The sequence below is a fragment of the Pyxicephalus adspersus genome, chromosome 11 (genome assembly GCF_032062135.1).
Source record: "Pyxicephalus adspersus chromosome 11, UCB_Pads_2.0, whole genome shotgun sequence".
Classification (NCBI taxonomy): domain Eukaryota; kingdom Metazoa; phylum Chordata; class Amphibia; order Anura; family Pyxicephalidae; genus Pyxicephalus; species Pyxicephalus adspersus.
In genome coordinates this window covers 57,494,197-57,513,277 of record NC_092868.1, presented here as the reverse complement: position 1 = coordinate 57,513,277, position 19,081 = coordinate 57,494,197, and the positions used below count along the sequence as shown (strand labels likewise).

The 19,081-nt window shown below is 43.0% G+C and overlaps 1 protein-coding gene across 1 annotated transcript in view; it reads left to right on the top strand.

Annotated features, from left to right (window-relative positions):
* SORL1 (sortilin related receptor 1) overlaps nt 1–11,209 on the top strand; it is a 53,833-nt gene extending 42,624 nt beyond the window's left edge. The window contains exons 43-48 of the mRNA XM_072427020.1: nt 258–422; nt 529–703; nt 1,302–1,408; nt 1,623–1,815; nt 2,079–2,291; nt 3,951–11,209. Of these exons, the coding sequence (XP_072283121.1) occupies nt 258–422; nt 529–703; nt 1,302–1,408; nt 1,623–1,815; nt 2,079–2,291; nt 3,951–4,018 (921 nt within the window). The 3' untranslated portion in view covers nt 4,019–11,209. The remainder of the gene's footprint in view (nt 1–257; nt 423–528; nt 704–1,301; nt 1,409–1,622; nt 1,816–2,078; nt 2,292–3,950) is intronic.
* The last annotated feature ends 7,872 nt before the right edge of the window (nt 11,210–19,081 follow it).

The window sequence follows — 19,081 nt, the reverse complement described above, 5'->3', positions numbered from 1 at the left end:
GGGGATACAGATGCCGGGCATCGTCAAGGGGACACAGATGCTGGGCCGGCATCACCTGAGGATGCTGTGCGCTCGTGGGTACCAGGTAAGCCCTTAATTCCACCCCGAGTGTGGCTCGGGGTTACTGCTTTTTGTAATGAAATTTTTGTTTTGTAACCCTGAGCTCACTCGGGAATACCGCTAGGGAGGGTAAATACAGCACAGGCAAATCCTCTCCCCTCACCGGATTCCTAATTCTCCTTATGCTCACATTTTAGGTCCGTGTTATCAACCCATATCGGGGCCCTCCATCCAACTACGCCGTGGTCAGAATGATTCCAGACAACCGCTTACCTCCTCGCCATCTGCACGCCGTGTTCACTGACAAAACATTTGTAATAATGAAGTGGGAGTCTCCGTACGATTCACCAGACAGTGAACTGGTAAGTTGATGTACCCAATCTTACAAACTAAGGTCTTTCACTTGTACTACTTGCTGCATAGCCTCCTATAGGATGACCTGTAAGCTCATAACACTTTTTTTTGTAGTCCTACATTATATCAGTGAAGGACCTGATTTGGAAGACTGAGAAGAGTTACAAAGTGATCACCCAGAACAGCACAATAGAGTACAGAATTGGAAATCTAGAGCCAGGAGGCAAATACAACGTCATTGTTCAACTGCGGAACATGAGCAAAGAAGCCAGCACTAAAGTGAACACAGGTAAGGCTACAACATCCTGGACATGTAACATAACAGTGAGTCAGGTGATTACAACTGATTACAGGTAAGGCTTTGGTAATAAATCATGTGACACAGCACTGAGTGCAGGTAAACCCATGAGACCCAGCCCATGTGATGTACTGTTAAACACAGGTGAGGCTATGGTATCTAGATATGAGTGACAATAAACCCATGACACCCAGGTGGTGTGATGAACACTAGTGAGGCTGCAAAATCAAATCATGAGACACAGCCCTGAGTGCAGTTAAAGCCTATAGCACGCAAGTCATGTGAGATCATAAGACCCAGGTTATGTGGCGCCGTAAAGTGCAGGTAACTCGGTGTCACTAATCTCTCCATCCACGTAAAGACAAACAAGTAAAGAACAAGGACTGAGCTCACAGCCTTGACCCCCCTGCGCACATGAACCAGTGAGAAAGTTGAGCCTTGACATTTTGGTCATGTGATCTCAAACTCAGAACAGATTTTAGCATCTGACTGTAAAATAACATACAGCCTAGAATATATGAATAATAAAAAATATATGAATATTCTCAGGAGAATGGGATCCCTTTACCACTCTAAATTGTATTTGCAGTTCCTCTCCTGGCACCAGAAGGTCTAAAGCTTGTAAATGAGAGAGATCACATTCTTCTGTTCTGGAAGAGTCTGGCCCTTCGAGAGAAACTCTTCAATGAGTCCCGGGTGAGTATAGCTTTTTGTCATTTCTCTAGTCTAATAGTTCTAGCCATTAGTATGGTGTAAATATCTTTGCTCCCTGCGGTGACTGTAGCAGCAGGGAAATTATGAACTGCTGCAAGAGTTGGTCTTTGAGTCAACCTTTGACACCTTAAGACTTTGTAAAAGTATTAGGCTTTAGGAATATAGTTTTTATTATTACCCCCTTGTTCCTTTCCAGGGTTATGACATCCACATGTACGACAGCTCTAGTAATGTATCCAAGTACATTGGAAACACCAGCGACAACTACTTCCAAATCTCTGACCTGAAGCCAGGCCACAACTACACCTTCACAGTGCAGGCGCGATGTCTGTACAGCGGTCAGCTCTGCGGGGAGCCGGCCCTGCTCCTTTATGACCAGCTTGGGACTGGTAGGTCTATTTTCATTCAAGAGAACCTGTCTTGTTGTTTTTAAGAGGGAGGATGTTGCTATTTCTTTTTATTATGAAGCTTTTAGTATCTTATTTAAACCTTATTACTACTACTTTCATTTACAAGATAGCTACAACATTATAGAAGGTGACTGGAGGAATTTTGAACATTATTTTAGTCCCAAGCTACTTCTGATTCGTATGGATGATAGTAATCATTTTAGGACAGATATATAAGTATCTGTCATGTTTTTTGTTATCAGGTTTGGACTCACAGCCTTCCACAGGTGTCCAGTCCACAGATGTGGCTGCTATAGTTGTCCCCGTCCTATTCCTGCTGCTAGTGGCCACCGGCTGCGGTTTTGTCATACTGTACATGCGACACCGGCGGCTGCAGAACAGCTTTACAGCGTTTGCCAACAGTCACTACAGCTCAAGGCTGGGAGCCGCCATCTTCTCTTCCGGGGACGACATAGGTAAGAGTAACTCCGCTGCCATGTGGCCCATGATGGTGGAATTTTTGTTGTGTGCCTCCAGAATATACTGAGTTTCACCCATTTATAAAGCTGGTTAGGTTAGATGAAAATAGCCCAATAAAATAGAATTCTGCTGATACTCAATAGCTTGCTCTGCAGTACATCATGTGGAAAAGCATCCCAAATCTAAAACAAAGTTATTGCAGACTGATCATCAAATGTAAATATAAAGCTACGTTATCTGACTGAAGTGAAAGAGTAATAGAAGGACCGACAAGCTTCTTTCACAGCTTATCACATGTCAAAGTCTGAACACGTGATGAGTGTCAGATTGTCTGATCATATTTTTCAACATGGATCATATGGGCCAATGTCTATGATTTTGATAGTGACCAGCAACTAGAGGCAGCCTAAATTTCAGCTGGTCTATTATCGCAACTTTTCCATTCCAGTATGCCTGATAACCAGGGCCCGATTTATACTTTTTGCTCCCCTAGACCAGCTAGCTTGTGCTGCCGCCTTTGCCACCAATACCAGCGTTTGATGCTGACACAGGATACACCATGAAAGCTAAAGAACAATAGGGAGAGGGGGGAGAGAAGAGGAGAAAAAATGAAGACGTGGAGAGAGAATGAGAAAGGGGGAAAGACTAGCACATAAAGAGGGTTAGAGATGGTGGAGAGAGAAGGAAAGAAAGGGGAGAGAGCAGAGAAACAAAGTGATGGAAAGAAAGGGATCTAGGAGGAAGAGAAGAAAGGATAATTGGAAGGAAGAGGGGAGAGAATGGAATGGGGAGAGATGAGTGTTACATTCAATACAGATGTCACTGTATGGGACCTCAGTATAATCTCATTGTGCTTCCTGGTACTGTAGATCTTGTCGGGCAGCAGTAGCAAGTTCCAGTTTCACATAGGAATGTTGTAATCCTGTTCTCTAGTGCTCATGCCACCCTGGGCCCGTGGCCTTGTGGGAAATCCAGCCCTGCTGATAACATTGACATTAATAAGGCCTGACTTAAGGTCTGATTTAATTTAAAAATACAGACAAATCACTAAATATACAACATATATTGGAGATATTATGCTGGATTTTGAACTCTTTAGTAATTAATTTAAAGGATCAAGGTACCCTTCCCAGATGCATCTAGATGTTGGACATCACTTCAGGTAAATGTTACAGCCAGTTTGGGGATTCACCCCCACCCTATAAATGGATAATAAAGAAGCAGCAGCACACAGAATAGATTATCTCCATTCTGACCCCCCTGTACTCATGGTCCTAAGTGTTGCTTCTCCTTTTACTCTAAATGCTGCTTTTCAGGTAATATTAACACAGATTCAGTTATTTATGTAATATTATAAACCTGGAATAAATGTCCCTTTTTGTTTAGTTTGAGGACTTGGTCACACCAACAGCATTACCCAACACAAGAAAAAAAACAAATTGCTTTAATTTCTTATGTCTTCAGTTCACACCAACACATGCAGCCAAAAACTTAGGATACTCACATTTCATATGCGTGCTATAATAATACTTTCTTTATAATTTGAATGAGCCCTTAATGTGTTTTTTACCCCCTTGGCTGATGTCTGCTGCCCCGCTACCTGATAGGGTGATTAACAGTATTCTAACAATTTAAAATTCCTTGTTTGATTTCAGGTGAGGACGACGACGATGCACCAATGATCACCGGCTTTTCCGACGACGTTCCGATGGTCATAGCATGAATCTACGCTCTTCTCAAAGGTTCAAACCAAATGGTGTAAATATTTCTTCTCCCAGGAAATCGTGGGATTGTTTCCTTGTTTTATTAATTTTATTTCAAAAGATGCACTTTGTGTTGCAATATCTTATTTTTATATGGGCCAAAAAAAAAACATGAACTTTGTAATTACTCAACTGTGAAATGCAAAACGTGTTTAATAACCAAATACTGATGGTCCCTGAAAGAAGATTTTACCCCTTTGGCCCTGAGATTCACAACCCCCTCTATCCCCATGCAAGGATGCCTTGCTCCACCCGAATTCCATAAATGCAGTGATTGCAATCTGGTGTTGCGGTTGTGTTTAGGGGTTGCGGTTAAAAACCCAAGACCCATGTACAGATGATCCTAAGGTGCCTTACTGACTTCTCGGCGAGATTCTTAATACTGGAAACCGCACAGTGCAACGCTGAGGGGTTTTTAAAATGGCGTTGTTTGGGCTTTCAGACCTGTGGGTTCCTCTTTACCATTTGGCTGCAGCGCTGATGGGGTTATTATTGGTACTTTAGGATGAAATTTGCTGGCTGTTCATCTTTTTGTGTCTGTAATTTCACCAATCAAAGCCCATTTTTATTTTTTTTTTTGTATTCATTAATGAAGACCCCCCACACTGTGTGTTTCACAGTCCTGTGCATGGATTTGGTGAAATTTCACCGGGTATAGAGGAAATCCTGGAAATAACGTTTTCCTAGTTGCATGATTTTGAAGCAATGAGTAAAAGAAAAGGGAGTCGAAATGAGCACCTTTGTGCTTCTGAATTTAGTACGATAACTCCATGAAAAGCTGGGTAGCAAATAACAGAGGGCCCCGGCCCCTCATGCCTGAAGTACAATTCTGTTTAGTGATTGGGCAGGGTATTGGTTACAACATTACACACCCAGTATACTTAGTTAGCCGCCATCACCCTGGGACCTGTTTACATTTTTTATGGCCCATGGGGAGACCACTATAAAGCTGGACATACATCTGCCAATTCTCAGGCAATTTCAGAGCCACCAGGAATCACAATTCCACCACCAAATACTAAGCAATTTACCACCCATGAATCCAACAAACCCCAAACTTTGACAACCAATGGAATTAAATGGTTGATTGCAGTCAGACTGCCAAATGTACGACTAGCTATTTTGTGTGGTGGCTTCTAAGAAATTTTGCTAGGTAGGATTTCCAGAAGTGGCTGTTTCATGGAAATGAATGGTACCATTTGTAAACTGTAAGTGTGATTTATTAGACGTCAGGTACCAGCCCACCTGAGGAAATGCTTTAAAATGTTTAGAGATTGGCCAAAGCGTTATAAGACAATGCTGAACTCAAGGGAAATATTTACCCTTGCGGTGGGTCTCTCCTCCCAACCACAAGGGGTTTGAGAAGGGGGATGATGAATGTACTTACCTTATTCCTCCTTTCTTAAGGCAGCGGGGCTTTTCCTATGCTGTTTGACACAACCTGAGTGTTACTGGGGAGTTCTCCCTTAGGCTATGTACACCTGTCTTTCTTTCCAATGACAAAAGACGGAAAGATGCATGAACAAGTGCTGTACATACAGCTCCTGTCTGCTCTATAGAGGGGGAAGAACAAGCGAGCAGCACCTCGCTGTGCCCTCCCCCTTCACTTGCATTGCAGTTGTTTGTGGATTCACCAGCACAGATCAATCAACGACATCGTTCAGCCTCCATACACGTCAGATTTTCGTCTGATACTATCCCTGAATTAATATATCAGATGAGAATCATCTGACGTGTATAGATTGCCTTACACTGGGGCAGGGAGCAGATGTTCAGCAAGAAGATATATGCAGCATCATATTCATCATTCCCTGGGCAAAAAGAGCAGTAAACCCTTGCCATGGATAGGGACCCAGCTTGGGGGTAATTGTTATTTCCCCTTGGAGTTTCGCTTGCGTAAAATCACACCTGTCAGCTCTTCTTATATATTTGTAGTGGTACTAAAAAAATTACTCTGCTCGATACAACTTTGCCACTTGTGTAGCTCCAATGGTACAATTTTTGCATCGGTACAAAGTACCTAATTTTGCACTAAGTGCAGTTGATTTATAGTGCCAAGTATTTCAACTAAAAAAGCAATTTATCAATCGGTGGGGGAAATATTCTCAAAAGCTGATATAGCCTGTGTGTACATGCATATTATATATGTGTTCCTCCCACCAGCAGGGGGCGTAGGTATGGGTACGAGCCCTTTACAGGTGACGGACGTTATAAATCATCACCCCCCGCCTTGCACTCTCGTTTTGTAGCTCCGTCCTGGGAAATGTTTTTGCGGAATGTTACCTGTGTTGTATATTTTTCTTCATGTAATCACAAATGTCAGGTTTGTCTTTGTATATAGAGAATGTGATTTATGTTTTTTATTATTATTATTATTCTGTGACATTGATCAATGTTGTGTCTGCACTTTTATTCTGCTTTCCTGTGTGTGAATTTATGGGGCGTAAGTGTAAAATATCCGGTGATTAAAGAGGACCTGTCACATATTTTTTATTGTTTGATACAAGCTTCGACTTATTGGCTCAGCAGCTGAGCTTGGCATCCCTCCCATTTATCTTGTTCAATGTATGGGACATCCAATCCTCAAACTATAAAATACAACTGCTTAGGTCTCCAGATCACCCTCTGGCCATTCTAAGGAACTGGCAACCTCATGTATACCTAAAGCCCAGCTCCAGGTTGGGACATCCCCCAACCACCACCATTAAAATGTATCTGTACCTGAGATATTCATTGATGTCAGATAAAGTACAAACAGAAACAATCATAACTTGTGTGAAAAGTTAAAAAGTGACAGGTTCTCTTTAAAAACTTTACCAGAAGTTGCTCTTTGTATATAGATAACTGATGCGGGAATAGGTTAACCTGGAAAAATGCAACAACAAAAAATATATATATATATTTCTAATTGCAGCCAAATTCTTTTCTCAGACATCTGCTGGAAAATATTTAGCTGTGATTTGATTGGCTGATAGAAAACTCTGTTTATGTGTTTTCTTTGACTCTTTGAACATAAAATTGTGGTTCCTCGGCTGCCGTGTGGTTTGGTTTAGTTTTGAATTGTTGCTGGCAATTGGATCACGTGATGGCGTCTGCGGGACTCCATTGGTGAGAGAACCACTCATGAAGCCCCGCCTCTGAACAGCTTTGTCCAATATAAAGCCCTGTGATAGAAACAAGCCCCTCCCCTGCGGATTCTCCTTAATGATGGCGAGGGGGTAGAATAGAAACAATATGGGGGATTCATACCAATGGAGTCTCCAGACTTACCACTAAATAAGAGTTTAACATTTTTTAGTACCATCCAAAATCTTTTTTTTTTTTCCTAAACAATCCTAATATTCAGGACTCTCGATCTCAGGAAATGTAGCATAGTGCCAAGACAGGAGGAGCCAAGAGCTTTCCCAATAATATGGTGGATAGTTTGGGGACAGGTGTGGGACGGCGCCGGTGAATTGTTCTTTGTGTATATATTTAGGTTGTACCGTGCACTGTTCTATATGCATGCTTCTTCCAATCACAGCAGAGGACTTTGTGTGGTTGATTTGTCTGTAGAGCGTTACAACTTTTTCCTAATATAAGAAAATGATTTAAATTCTAACACTTCTGCATTTTTTTTTCCAGAGCAGGATATAACGGTAGCAGAGCCCTTAGAGTGGTGTTTTTCAACCTTCTGTGAGCCACGGCACATTTTTACATTGAAAAAATCCTGCAGCACACCACAAACCAAAAATGTTACAAAATGACACTCCATAGATAATCACTGCACTAACTGTGCATAAGTGTAACACAGGGCTTTATAGAAACAAACCTGGAGACTCCCACATGCAGGGACTTTAAATGACACACACACACATTGCTGAGTAAATAATAGTTGTAAAGTTCTACAATATCAGTAAGATTGAAAATTCTTAATATAAAAATTAAAAACAAACGATAACACAACACATGCAAACCACAAATGCATTAAATATCTATCTCCATATAATTCACGAGGATAATTCATGCATATGTGGTTTGCATGTTTTGTTGTGTTATCGTTTGTTTTTAATTTTTATATTACATTTTCAATGTTACTGGTATTGTTGAATTTTACAACTGTTAGTTACTCGGTAACATATGTGTATATATATTGTATATATATACTGCATTTAAAGTCCCTCGCTGTTTCTTTTTTCTATTATTTTCTAACACAAGACTTGCTAAAAAGCGACAAAGCTTTAAAATAATAGAGCGCAACACAATTTGTGTACACTGTGTCCTATTTTAGTAGGTGTATTTTTGCACTCTTCATTGTTGTCTGGTAATGGAATGTAAATCTGTATTCCATTTAGTTATATTCTGGAATGGTGCATGGTTTCTTCAGTACTCAGTAACATGTTATACCCAAATATTGATCCGAGTAAAAATGCTACAAAAAGGTAGTATATGTTTAGATCCCCTGAAAGTTAGAATTTTAACAACCACTAGAAATCAAGATCCTGGATCCAGAGAAAAAACAAGTATATGCCTTCAATTTATAGGAATATACATAAAAAAGTTCTCGCTAAGCTGCAATCTGACTTGCCCAACGAGAGAGAGAGAGAGCAGTCTCTCTTTGTCACACTACCGGTCCTGTGCTAACACAAGCCAGGAAGTATGGCAGCTCTTCCTGACATGATTGGGCTGAGCCAGGGCGATCCACCTCTCACTTGGATAATTTCCCATGGTACACCTGAGGATCTCTCACAGCACACTGGTGTGCCGCGGCACAGTGGTTGAAAATCACTGCCTTAGAGCATAGCACCGCCCTACTTGCAGATCAGATATTTTTAGTTTATTCAGTGAATTCGGGTTTGTAATTGGTCCCCAGTAAGAATGACTCAGCAGCTCATACCGAGTGTGGCAAAAGCTGTACAATGGACTGCATGATGAATAGTTAGATGTCCTCTAGATCAGTGTTTTTCAACTTTTTTTGAGCCACGGCACATTTTTTTACATTGAAAAAATCCTGCGGCACACCACAGATCAAAAATGTTACAAAATGACATTCTGTAGCTAATTCTCTTGTCTCTAAGAATAAACAAGAAAACTATGTTACCTACTGCCACCCACTGACATGGAAGAGTATTACATTACTCTGCCAGTCACTACAGCACAGACACTCGACAATGGTAATTAGATAATTTCCCACGGTACACCTAAAGATCTCTCATGGCACACTAGTGTGCCGCGGCACAGTGGTTGAAAATCACTGCTCTAGATGATATTACATTGTCATCGTTGGGTTATGTCTCTATGTGGATCTGCATCCGGCCTGCTTACATCCTGGCCCTATTACTTATAGAGCTGTCATGCCATATGAAATTGTGGCATGATGCTAAACATCTGTAAAAGGGTGCGGGTCACAGGAGACTGTTGCAGAGTCATGGTGTACCAGAGACGACTGGACTGACTCCTAGCTAAAAGGGATTGGTGCCAGGTGGCAAGAGACTGCTTGAGACGGCTTCTAGGTTCACACAGATGGCTGTCAGGGTACAGGAGACCGCTTCCACATTACAAAGAATAGTGCCCAGTTTATGAAGACTTTGAGATATTTCTAGCCTGACACCATGCAAGAGGAGATGATTAGAGCCCTGTGCCATGCTATAGGAGAATTCTAGAGACTTGTGCCATGCTAGAGAAGGTTGAAGACTCATGCCATGCTACAGGGGAATTCTAGAGACTTGTGCCATGCTATAGGAGACTTCTAGAGACTTGTGCCATGCTACACAAGACAATTATCAGTAAACCCTGTAGCTCCAGTTATGACCCATTCATCAGGGCACCCATCAGGTAGGAGCATGGTAGCTGCCAATGAGGTCTCCTTTGCCTGGCCCCATGCTGACCATTTTGCTTCGGTACAATGAGCCACTGCAAGGACAAATGCTAATCAGAAAGTTCCAGTTTTACAAATCCGTGTATTCAGATTCAGAAAGTAAAAAAGCCAACACCATGCCAGGCAACAAACTGGTTACAGCTAATGAAAGGGGAAAAGCAATGCAGACAGGAGAATGCCCTGCAATGGGCACAGCAGATGGTATGATAAGCCACAGGTCCTCTTTATTCCATCACCATTGTACAGCTTTTTCCACATTCACAATGATATTTTGTCCGGTTACGAGAAGAAATAAATCAGTGTGATTTCATCTGACTGGCAAGGCCTTGTGTGCACTTTATTATCCTGTCATTTTTTATTTTAATCGCACGGCGTCGTTCTTGCCTCATCGGTACTCGGGGTCCCGACTCCTTTCAGCGTGTGTATTACAGCAATATATATTTCTACATACGTGAATTTCATGTGCCAAAATAACAGGACAGTCCCTTTGCATGATGCCGTCCGGCAATCATTACATTCCTGTAGGGAAGCTCGCTGGGCATCGCCAAGCCTTTACGTCGCAGTAAATGGAAGCAAACAAGGCTTCCTCAACACAGATAATCCGTCCGCAACAGATGATTCACTTATGGATGTGAATGCCTGGCATCTGATATAGAACATAACTGCACATCGGCCCCCTCCGGGGTCTTACCCCTTCGCGATATGCGAGACCTCCCAGGCCATAGGGAGAGAAGATATATCAGATTTCAAATGATTGATTATTGATTCTATTGGGTTCCAAAATGAAATCTGTTGTGGCTGGATGAACTCTTTATCTAATGGGGGTGATAGGATCTCACCACTAGGGAGCGCCACCAATCATTTTATAATGGTGAAATGGCCGTGTTTATAAATAGGGATGGGGTTTTATTTTTTGTTTTATTTTGTGTATATTTGCATCATAGACTACCAATCGATAATGCTTTTTGGATGATAAAGGGACGTGGTATCGTTTTATTATAGCAGTGTGTATGTTTACACATCACTCAAATGCTAAAAAAGACTTCTACCTAGGTCCAGGAACATTCTGTATGAATATTGTACTTATTGTGATATATATGTATATAATAATAACATTGTATCCACTTCATCACACAAGCTGCAAAAATCTTTTCCACCTTTGTGTTGGGCATTCAGGAAAAGAAATGCTGGTAAATTCACCGAACGTGTGGGAAAACTCTGTTTGCACAATCGTGAATTCAAACTTTCATCCCTGTTTTCACTTTATTCTGCATTAAAAGAAATTTGATTCAAAGACGTTTTGTGTGTCCTGATGTGGTGTCTTTAATATGACTAAGGGTGACAACCCCGTCCTGGGTCAGGGGTGACAACAAGCTGTCACTCAATGGTCCTCCAATGAAGACTATGGACCTGCTCCAAGGCTGGAGAATGTGGACTATCATGGGAGAACCTGGGTGATCCAGCAAACCTGAAATGAATCTGGTGCAGGATTGAAAGCATTTGCCAACTAATAGCAAGGAAATCCATTCCAGGTTTTCTGAACGCCCAGGTTCTCCAATGATCACCTTCAGTCTTGGAGAGCTTTTTATAAATCAGGCCCATTCTGTTGTTCTGATGCTCACTGCACAGCATAGGGCCACCATTGTCACTAAATCCCAAGCGGACGAACTCTGACCTCAACTCTACCGAATGACCGACATTAAAGAGAAAGCTACAGCAATATTTAAAAACCGAAAACAAACATTCTGCATCTGGGTCCTATAGCAATATTCAATTTATTGCCATCGCTCTTCCATAATTAGAACTCAGGTCTGTTCTGTAGTAAGTAAAGGGCGCTGTTCTGTGGGAAGAACAAATATTTACAAAAATCTCAGGGGTTACATAACTGCAGGATGATATCATAGAACCTACTAAGAATATTAAAATCACTGTCAATGCCTTTATATTGGAGTAGAGATGTCTGCATTAGAAGTGACCAGCAGAGGGCGACAGAGTCCTCTAAGATCCGCACATACCAGAATAAGAATTAATATGCCATCATTATTATTAATATGCTTATATAGCACTGACATAATACGTGGCATAGTACAAGACTTCATATGTTTATATAGTGCTAACATCATCTGCAGCGCTGTACAAAGTCCTGTCGCTGTCCTACAGAGGAGCTCACAATCTAACATGTGCTGGATAGCCTTGTGTTTAATATTTGGTATGACTGATGGGAACAAAAAAACAGGAGAGGAGAGTTATAGAGGAAGGAGCAGAGTCCTCCCGCAGAGTATTTCAGGAGAGGAGAGTAGAGGAAGGAGCAGAGTCCCCCAGCAGAGCAGAGTATTTCAGGAGAGGAGCGTTGGATAGAGTGGGCGGGTATCTCGGGGGTAATTTTCCCTGACAAATAAATGATCCAATCAGTTATCAGATCTCTCTCATCAGCTCCATACAAATCTATAGTAAGGGGTGAATTTGGCCTTGTTGCGGTAATTTTGGGGCATAGATAGCAATTATTCTTCTGGTTATAGCGCCACCTAGAGATTGGACTCCATGGCTTGTAGCGCTCGCACTGACCGTGGCAATGTCTGCAGGCTGGGTACACACAAAGATTCACTGCTTTTTCACTCAAATGACCAATCAGGTTTTCAGAAGATACAAGATTCCTCCTGCTGATCATTCTTTGTCCTGGCAGATATTGATTGGGTGTAATTTATCATTCAGCATTATTACAGAAGTGTATTATATAGCGCCAACATATAGCTCAGCGCTGTACAATAAATAGTGATTACATATGACAGTGACACAGGAGGAGGAGAGGACCCTGACCCGAAGAGCTTACAATCTAGTAATTGTAATATTATGGCCTATATGTGTCCCCGGGCCCCTCATACACCGGGGGCATGGGGGGGTTGTAGCCCCCCATTAATTATCCTGCACTATATTAAACCTGTTATTTTTCTCTTTAATCCCCCTGACACTTCCTCTGCCCCCGGATTTCCTTCGTGTGGCCCCTATGCTGCTCCATGGTCCCCCAGTTAGAAGAAAAGAATCGGCATTTTTTTCCCGTCGCTGCTCCCCGCTGATCGCTTTCTATTGGCTCAGGCGGGAAATGCGGCGACCAATCAGGTGACACCTTCCCCTGCTTGTCCTAGCAACAAGCCGGGCAGAGAGCAAGCCGACACCTGTCTGATGACGTCATGACGGATCGCTATGCTGCGCAGCGTTTCAGGGTTTTTACCCGGTCTGCGGCGGAGTTCATCCGAGGTGCCGCAGTCTGCTCTTAAAGGGGACGGTTTCGCTGCTGGTGAACCATTCGCTTAATCGCCTAAAGTAGAACTGTCATGGCCTTACAGATCAGCGGGAAACAATTATTTCACAAAAAAATCCACCAAAAAAAAAAAAAAAATCTAAAAAATAAAACAAAAGCATTTAAACATTTAAAAAAAGAAAAAAAACAAAAAACATTTTCAAAAAAATTGTTTTTTACTGCTTCCACAGAAATTGTGCCCCCCTTTTCCTAACCTAAGCACAGGTGAATCACAGGTGAATCACAGGTGAATCCAGCATTGGCTACCCCGATCACACTTCCCAGGACGCAGTAATATTCCCGGTGTCAGATTGTCCATAGAAGAGCCGAGGTTTTTAGTTTCTGATAACGGGATAGTAAAGATGGCGGTGGTACAAAATTCATAGATGGCGGAATTTTTGGGTTTTTTTCCCGTGCACATTGGGTTTTGCTACCCGGTTCCTAAAATCCCATTATCTCATTTTTATAAACATTTTCAATCTTTTGAAATCTTCAACTAATCCCTGGTGATCCCGCCTTGTGCAGGTACTTCCCTGGTATAGGTGACAACGCGCTTTCTCTTGTCTACTAATTGTGCTGTGTTGTTGTCACCCTGTCACATGCGCCCCTGGTGGAGATTACAAGTAACTGCACTTCCACGCATTGTCCAGGCCTGGTTGTCACCGTCAGTGCAGAACAGTAATGTGCAGAGGACGCTGCGGGGAGTCACACAGACAGGAAGTGGCTGCAGGATATAATAATATCATCTATAGAAGTCCAACCTGGTAATAAATGAATCCTAATACCATGGCCGGTGGTTGCACCGATACTAGCAGGCGATAGGAAAGAGTAATTCTGCAGATCAGGACGTGGGAAGATCACCTGGTAATCTAGGTAAGTACAGCCCCAGATGCCCACCCACACACATCACACCGGGTCATTATTTACCAAACACCAAATCAAAATGTGTGAAAAATTAAGTACACCCTTACAAGTATCAGTATGCATTGATTTATTATTCATCAGTCAGTGTGGCGCCCTCTATTGGCAGTTTGCTGGTTTGCAGCATTCAGGTGTGTGTCACTACAATGCCAAGGAGGAAAGACATCAGCAATGATCTCAGAGAAGTAATCATTGCCGCCCATCAATCTGGGAAGGGTTAGAAGAACAATTCCAATCTGAAGTCTATCATTTTAAAAGGAGAAAGATTATTCACCAGTGGGAAAACCATTGTCAATCCTCCCAGTAAACATCCCAACAAATTCACCCCAAGGTCAGACCGTGCAATGCTCAGAGAAACTGCAGAAACCTGAAGAGCTCCGGACTCTGCGCCCCTCACATATTAAAGTTCATGAGAGGACAATTAGAAAAAGACTGAACACTTACCGAAGAGTTGCCAGAGAAAGCCTCTGCTCTCTATAAAGGACAAAGCGGCCTGACTTAGATTTACAAAGTTGCATCTGAACAAACCACAAGACTTCTGGAACAATGGACAGAGGAGAGCAAAGTGAAGATGTTTGGCCACAATACACAGCGCCACATCTGGTGAAAAGCAAACACTACATCAGCACAAATGCCTTATACCAACTGTGAAGCATGGTGGTGGATAGGGGATTATTTCTGCTTGTTCTGCAGCCACCAGACCTGGGCACCTTGCTCAGAAGATCTTACCATCTTCTGTATTCTAAAGCCGGACCATGTGATAGGACAATGATCCCAAGCACACCATCAAATCTACTGCAGAATGACAGAAAAAGAATCAAGGTTTTGCAATGGCCCAGTCCAAGTCCAGACCTCAATCTGATAGAAATGCTGTGCATAAAATTCCTGCAAACCTCAATAACCTGAACAATGCGATGCGCTATTGATGCATGGGGTGTACTTAGTTTTTCACCCATGGCTTCATTATAAATAAATAATGGCACGGCGGGATCCGTTGTGTTGTTTTACACCCGAGATTAGATTTCAATCATTTTGGATCCTGTTAAGGAGAAGATGATTCTTTACATAAAACCTTAGAGGGTGTACTTTCTTTTTCTCATCGCTGTACAATAATAATTGCATTGTGTAGGATGAAAGATTTACCATAAGATTGGATGAACTGGAATCGGTAACGATAGATAAATATCCGCATGTCTAATAAAAACCACAAAACATCTTCTGTTTGCATGCATCACAATCCCATTTATTGGGTTCATGGATATGGGATGCATATGGCGGCCCTGCAGACAGATGAAGATTGATGAGGCGCGGAGATCACTTCCCATACACAGCTGTGTACACAGAGGTGGCAGATTTTGATAAATGAGCCCTACAAGGTGGCAAAGTCAGGGTGTCATACTACAACAAGCCAGCAGGGGGAGACAGTGGCTGCTGGGAGTTTATCCTGATGACAATTGGCTTTTGTCTAAAGAATAAAAAGAAACATTCTAGCAATGGTGACATCACTGGATGCAGATTCTGCCTTTTATCCCCGGTCTGAGATATATACCCGGGCATCTTTGCTCCCAATAGACCGCTAAGCATCGGTATCCGACCGTTCTTCCTATTTCCGCCGCCAGCCCTTGCAATGTATGATCCATTAATCTTTCCCTAAATTGGTCCCAGGGCTCTCCAGCCAACATCCCCTCTCGGAAATAAAAGACCGAACAGGGGAGTTTTGCATATAAACTGAGTCAGCGGACTCTTTCTACCTGCTAAGTGCTGTAAATGTCTGCGCCAAATGTCACCGCTGAGAAGCAGAAATAAAATTAACCTATCGGTGCCCAGAAATAAAATTAACCTATCGGTGCCCATGCAAGACATTTTTAAAAAAAAAAAAATATTTTGTTTCCAGATTTTTTAATTGTGTTTTATGCAAACCTAAAGCTGAACGCCGCCCATAAAGCCGGATATTGCAGAGCCATTATTTCCATGCAGCGGTTTCTGGCATCATCAGTGCTGGACATGAACCCTATGACCCCGATTTATTAAAGCGCTCCAAGGCTGGAGAGAATACACTTTCATCAGTGAATCTGAGTAGAACAGAAAACCTGGAATGGATTTCCTAAAAGTCATTAGCTATTTGTTAGGAAATGTTTTGAATCCTGGACCAGATCCATTCCAGGTTTGCAGGATCACCCAGCTTCACTGATGAAAGTGTGTTCTCTCCAGCTTCAGAGAACTAGAATAAATCAGGGCCATTGACTTCTATGGCGGAGGCCTTGGGAAGCAATAGAAGCTATTGGGTCTGATTTACTACATCTCTCCAGGAGATAGACGGGAGAACCTGGGGGATCCAACTAACATGGAAAGGATTTCCTAAAATATTCCAATGCTTGAAATAGTGGACTCAATTTGTTCCAGGTTTGCTGGATCCCCCAGGTTCTCCTCCTGTCCCTTCTGCAATAAGAATCTCGCCTGCTCCCAAATTTTGAATGCAGAACTAAAGTTCCACTTTAAGGCTTCAAAAAGTGCGAGTGTTTGATCCGTCCCTGAAGTGTGGAGCAGCTATGAGGACAACACATGCGTTATTTAATTATTAATATTTATATAGCGCCAACATATATAGCAGCGTTGTACATTAAATAAGGGTTACAAATGACAGACTAATACAGACAGTGATACAGAAGGAGAGGACCCTGACCAGAAGAGCTTACAATCTAGGAGGTGGGGGAGGTATCATACAATAGGAGGGGGATATGGAATGGTGGGAAGTAGTGAGGGATTAGGAGACAGAAGGAGACGGGTAGGTGAGGTTGAAGCGTTGGGTTTGGAGTTCTCTTTTAAATGAGCAGAAAGTAGGAGCAAGCCGAATAGGAGGAGGAGACCATTCCAGAGAATGGGGGCAGCTCTAGAAAAGTCTTGGAGCCGTGCGTGTGATGAGGTTATGAGTGAGGAAGTCATTAGTAGGTCATTGGAGGAGCGAAGAGAGCAGCTTTTTTTTACCATTAGGTTGCAATTCATTCCTAATGGCACCTTCCCAACACACTGCAGTGCAGTTTACTGCCATGCATGGCTTTGTACGGCACATGCCAATATTAGGTTGTAAAAATGCAACAAATGCGAATATTAAAGCACAATGTGTGGCCGTAGGGAGTGTCTCCTAGATTGTAAGCTCTTCGGGGCAGGGTCCTCTCCTCCTCCTGTGTCTGTATCTGTCTGTTATTTACAGCCCCTATTTAATGTACAGCGCTGCGTAATATGTTGGCGCTATATACAGGTACACTTCCATCCCCCCTTCTATATGCAAGCTGTGGTTGCTGCACACTAACAGATTGATAAATGTTTTCTGATGAACAGAACAGCGGAAAAAAATGCAATATAAAATAACGATGGGGGTGGCTGCAGACATATTGCGCGTTTTACACCAAGCTGCGGCAATCCCGCTGTAATGCAGTGAAAGCGGCGAAGGTTTTTCCTGGCTGCGGCGTTCCTCTCTGTGACAGACCGTGGACGGCATACTGAACAGACAGAACCGGCGACAGCCAACAGCCGCCCCGATCTGCTCACAATATTGACATTTTTTCTGCTTCTCTGCGTTTGTTGACTGACAAACATTCCCCACACATTTGGCAGCGGAGTTTGGCCACCGATCGGATGAGACGTTTGTGTTCCCAGACTGGTGAATCCCACGGATCCGGCGTTACAAAATAAAGAACAATGAAAAGGTTTCACGTGTTCTGCTGCACATTCACCCAAAATCATCCCAAGGACCGGAGAGAGAATTCTGCCCAATAGGAGAAATTTCAAATATCCCCTTACACGTGGTGGTTTATGTGATATTTGGAGGGGCCCCGGGGCCAGACTGTATAATGCGGCTGCTATATGCTAATCAGCCAAAAGATCAATTACCCCAACTGGTGAGGGGATCACAATGGTGGTCTGGTTACAATAGCCCCTGACATGGGGGATGGGGGGGTATTAGGCAGCAAATGAAGCGTTGGAGGCAGGAAAATGATGTCAGAGCGTCTCCAATATTCCATCTCTGGGGGGGGGGGGGTCCCCAGTACAGTGCTTAGCACCTACTAAAAGGGGTCCAAGCAAGGACAATGGGTGCCCAAGGCCCATTGATGGATTAGGGGGGGCATCTGGCCCTACCCCACGGAAGAGCTGCTGGAACACAAATTGCTGAAATACTTGGCCAAGGGAGAAAGGTGTCAGAACGCACCATCGCAGACTGCCATGCATAAAAAGTCACCATAGAGCCATGCTGACCCCCTTCCACTGCTGAAGACCCCTACAATGGGCATGTGAATGTCGAGCTGGAGCAATGGAAGAAGCGGCCTGCTCCCATATATCACGGTGTCTTATAGATCATATGGATGGCCGTGTGACTTCCTCACTCATAACCTCCTCACACGCAAGGCTCCAAGACTTTTCTAGAGCTGCCCCGACTCTCTGGAATGGTCTTCCTCGTCCTATTCGGCTTGCTGCTACTTTCTGCGCTACACCCTCACCTACCCGTCTTCTTCTTTCTCCTAAACCCTCACTACTCCCAACCATTCCATATCTCCCTCCTATTGTGTGATACTTCCCCCTCCTACTAGATTGTAAGCTCTTCGGGGCAGGGTCCTCTCCTCCTCCTGTGTCACTGTCTGTCTGTCATTTACAACCTCTATTTATTGTACAGCGCTGCATAATATATTGGCGCTATGTAAATCTGGTTTAATAATAATAAAATAATAATGGATGGTAATAGGATTCACCATGGAAGGATTACGGGGGACAGGCAGGCCAATGAAGGCGGCAGAATTAATTTTGGGAGGAGGGTGGGTGGGCAGAGGTTTTACCAGACCTGACTTGCTGCCAGATACCACTGGAAGAGAAAGACCCTTTCTTAGTGTGGAAGCAGTGGGCTCTCTGCAGAAGTCTGGCTAGAGTTCTCCAATTAGCATAGTGCTTTGAAAG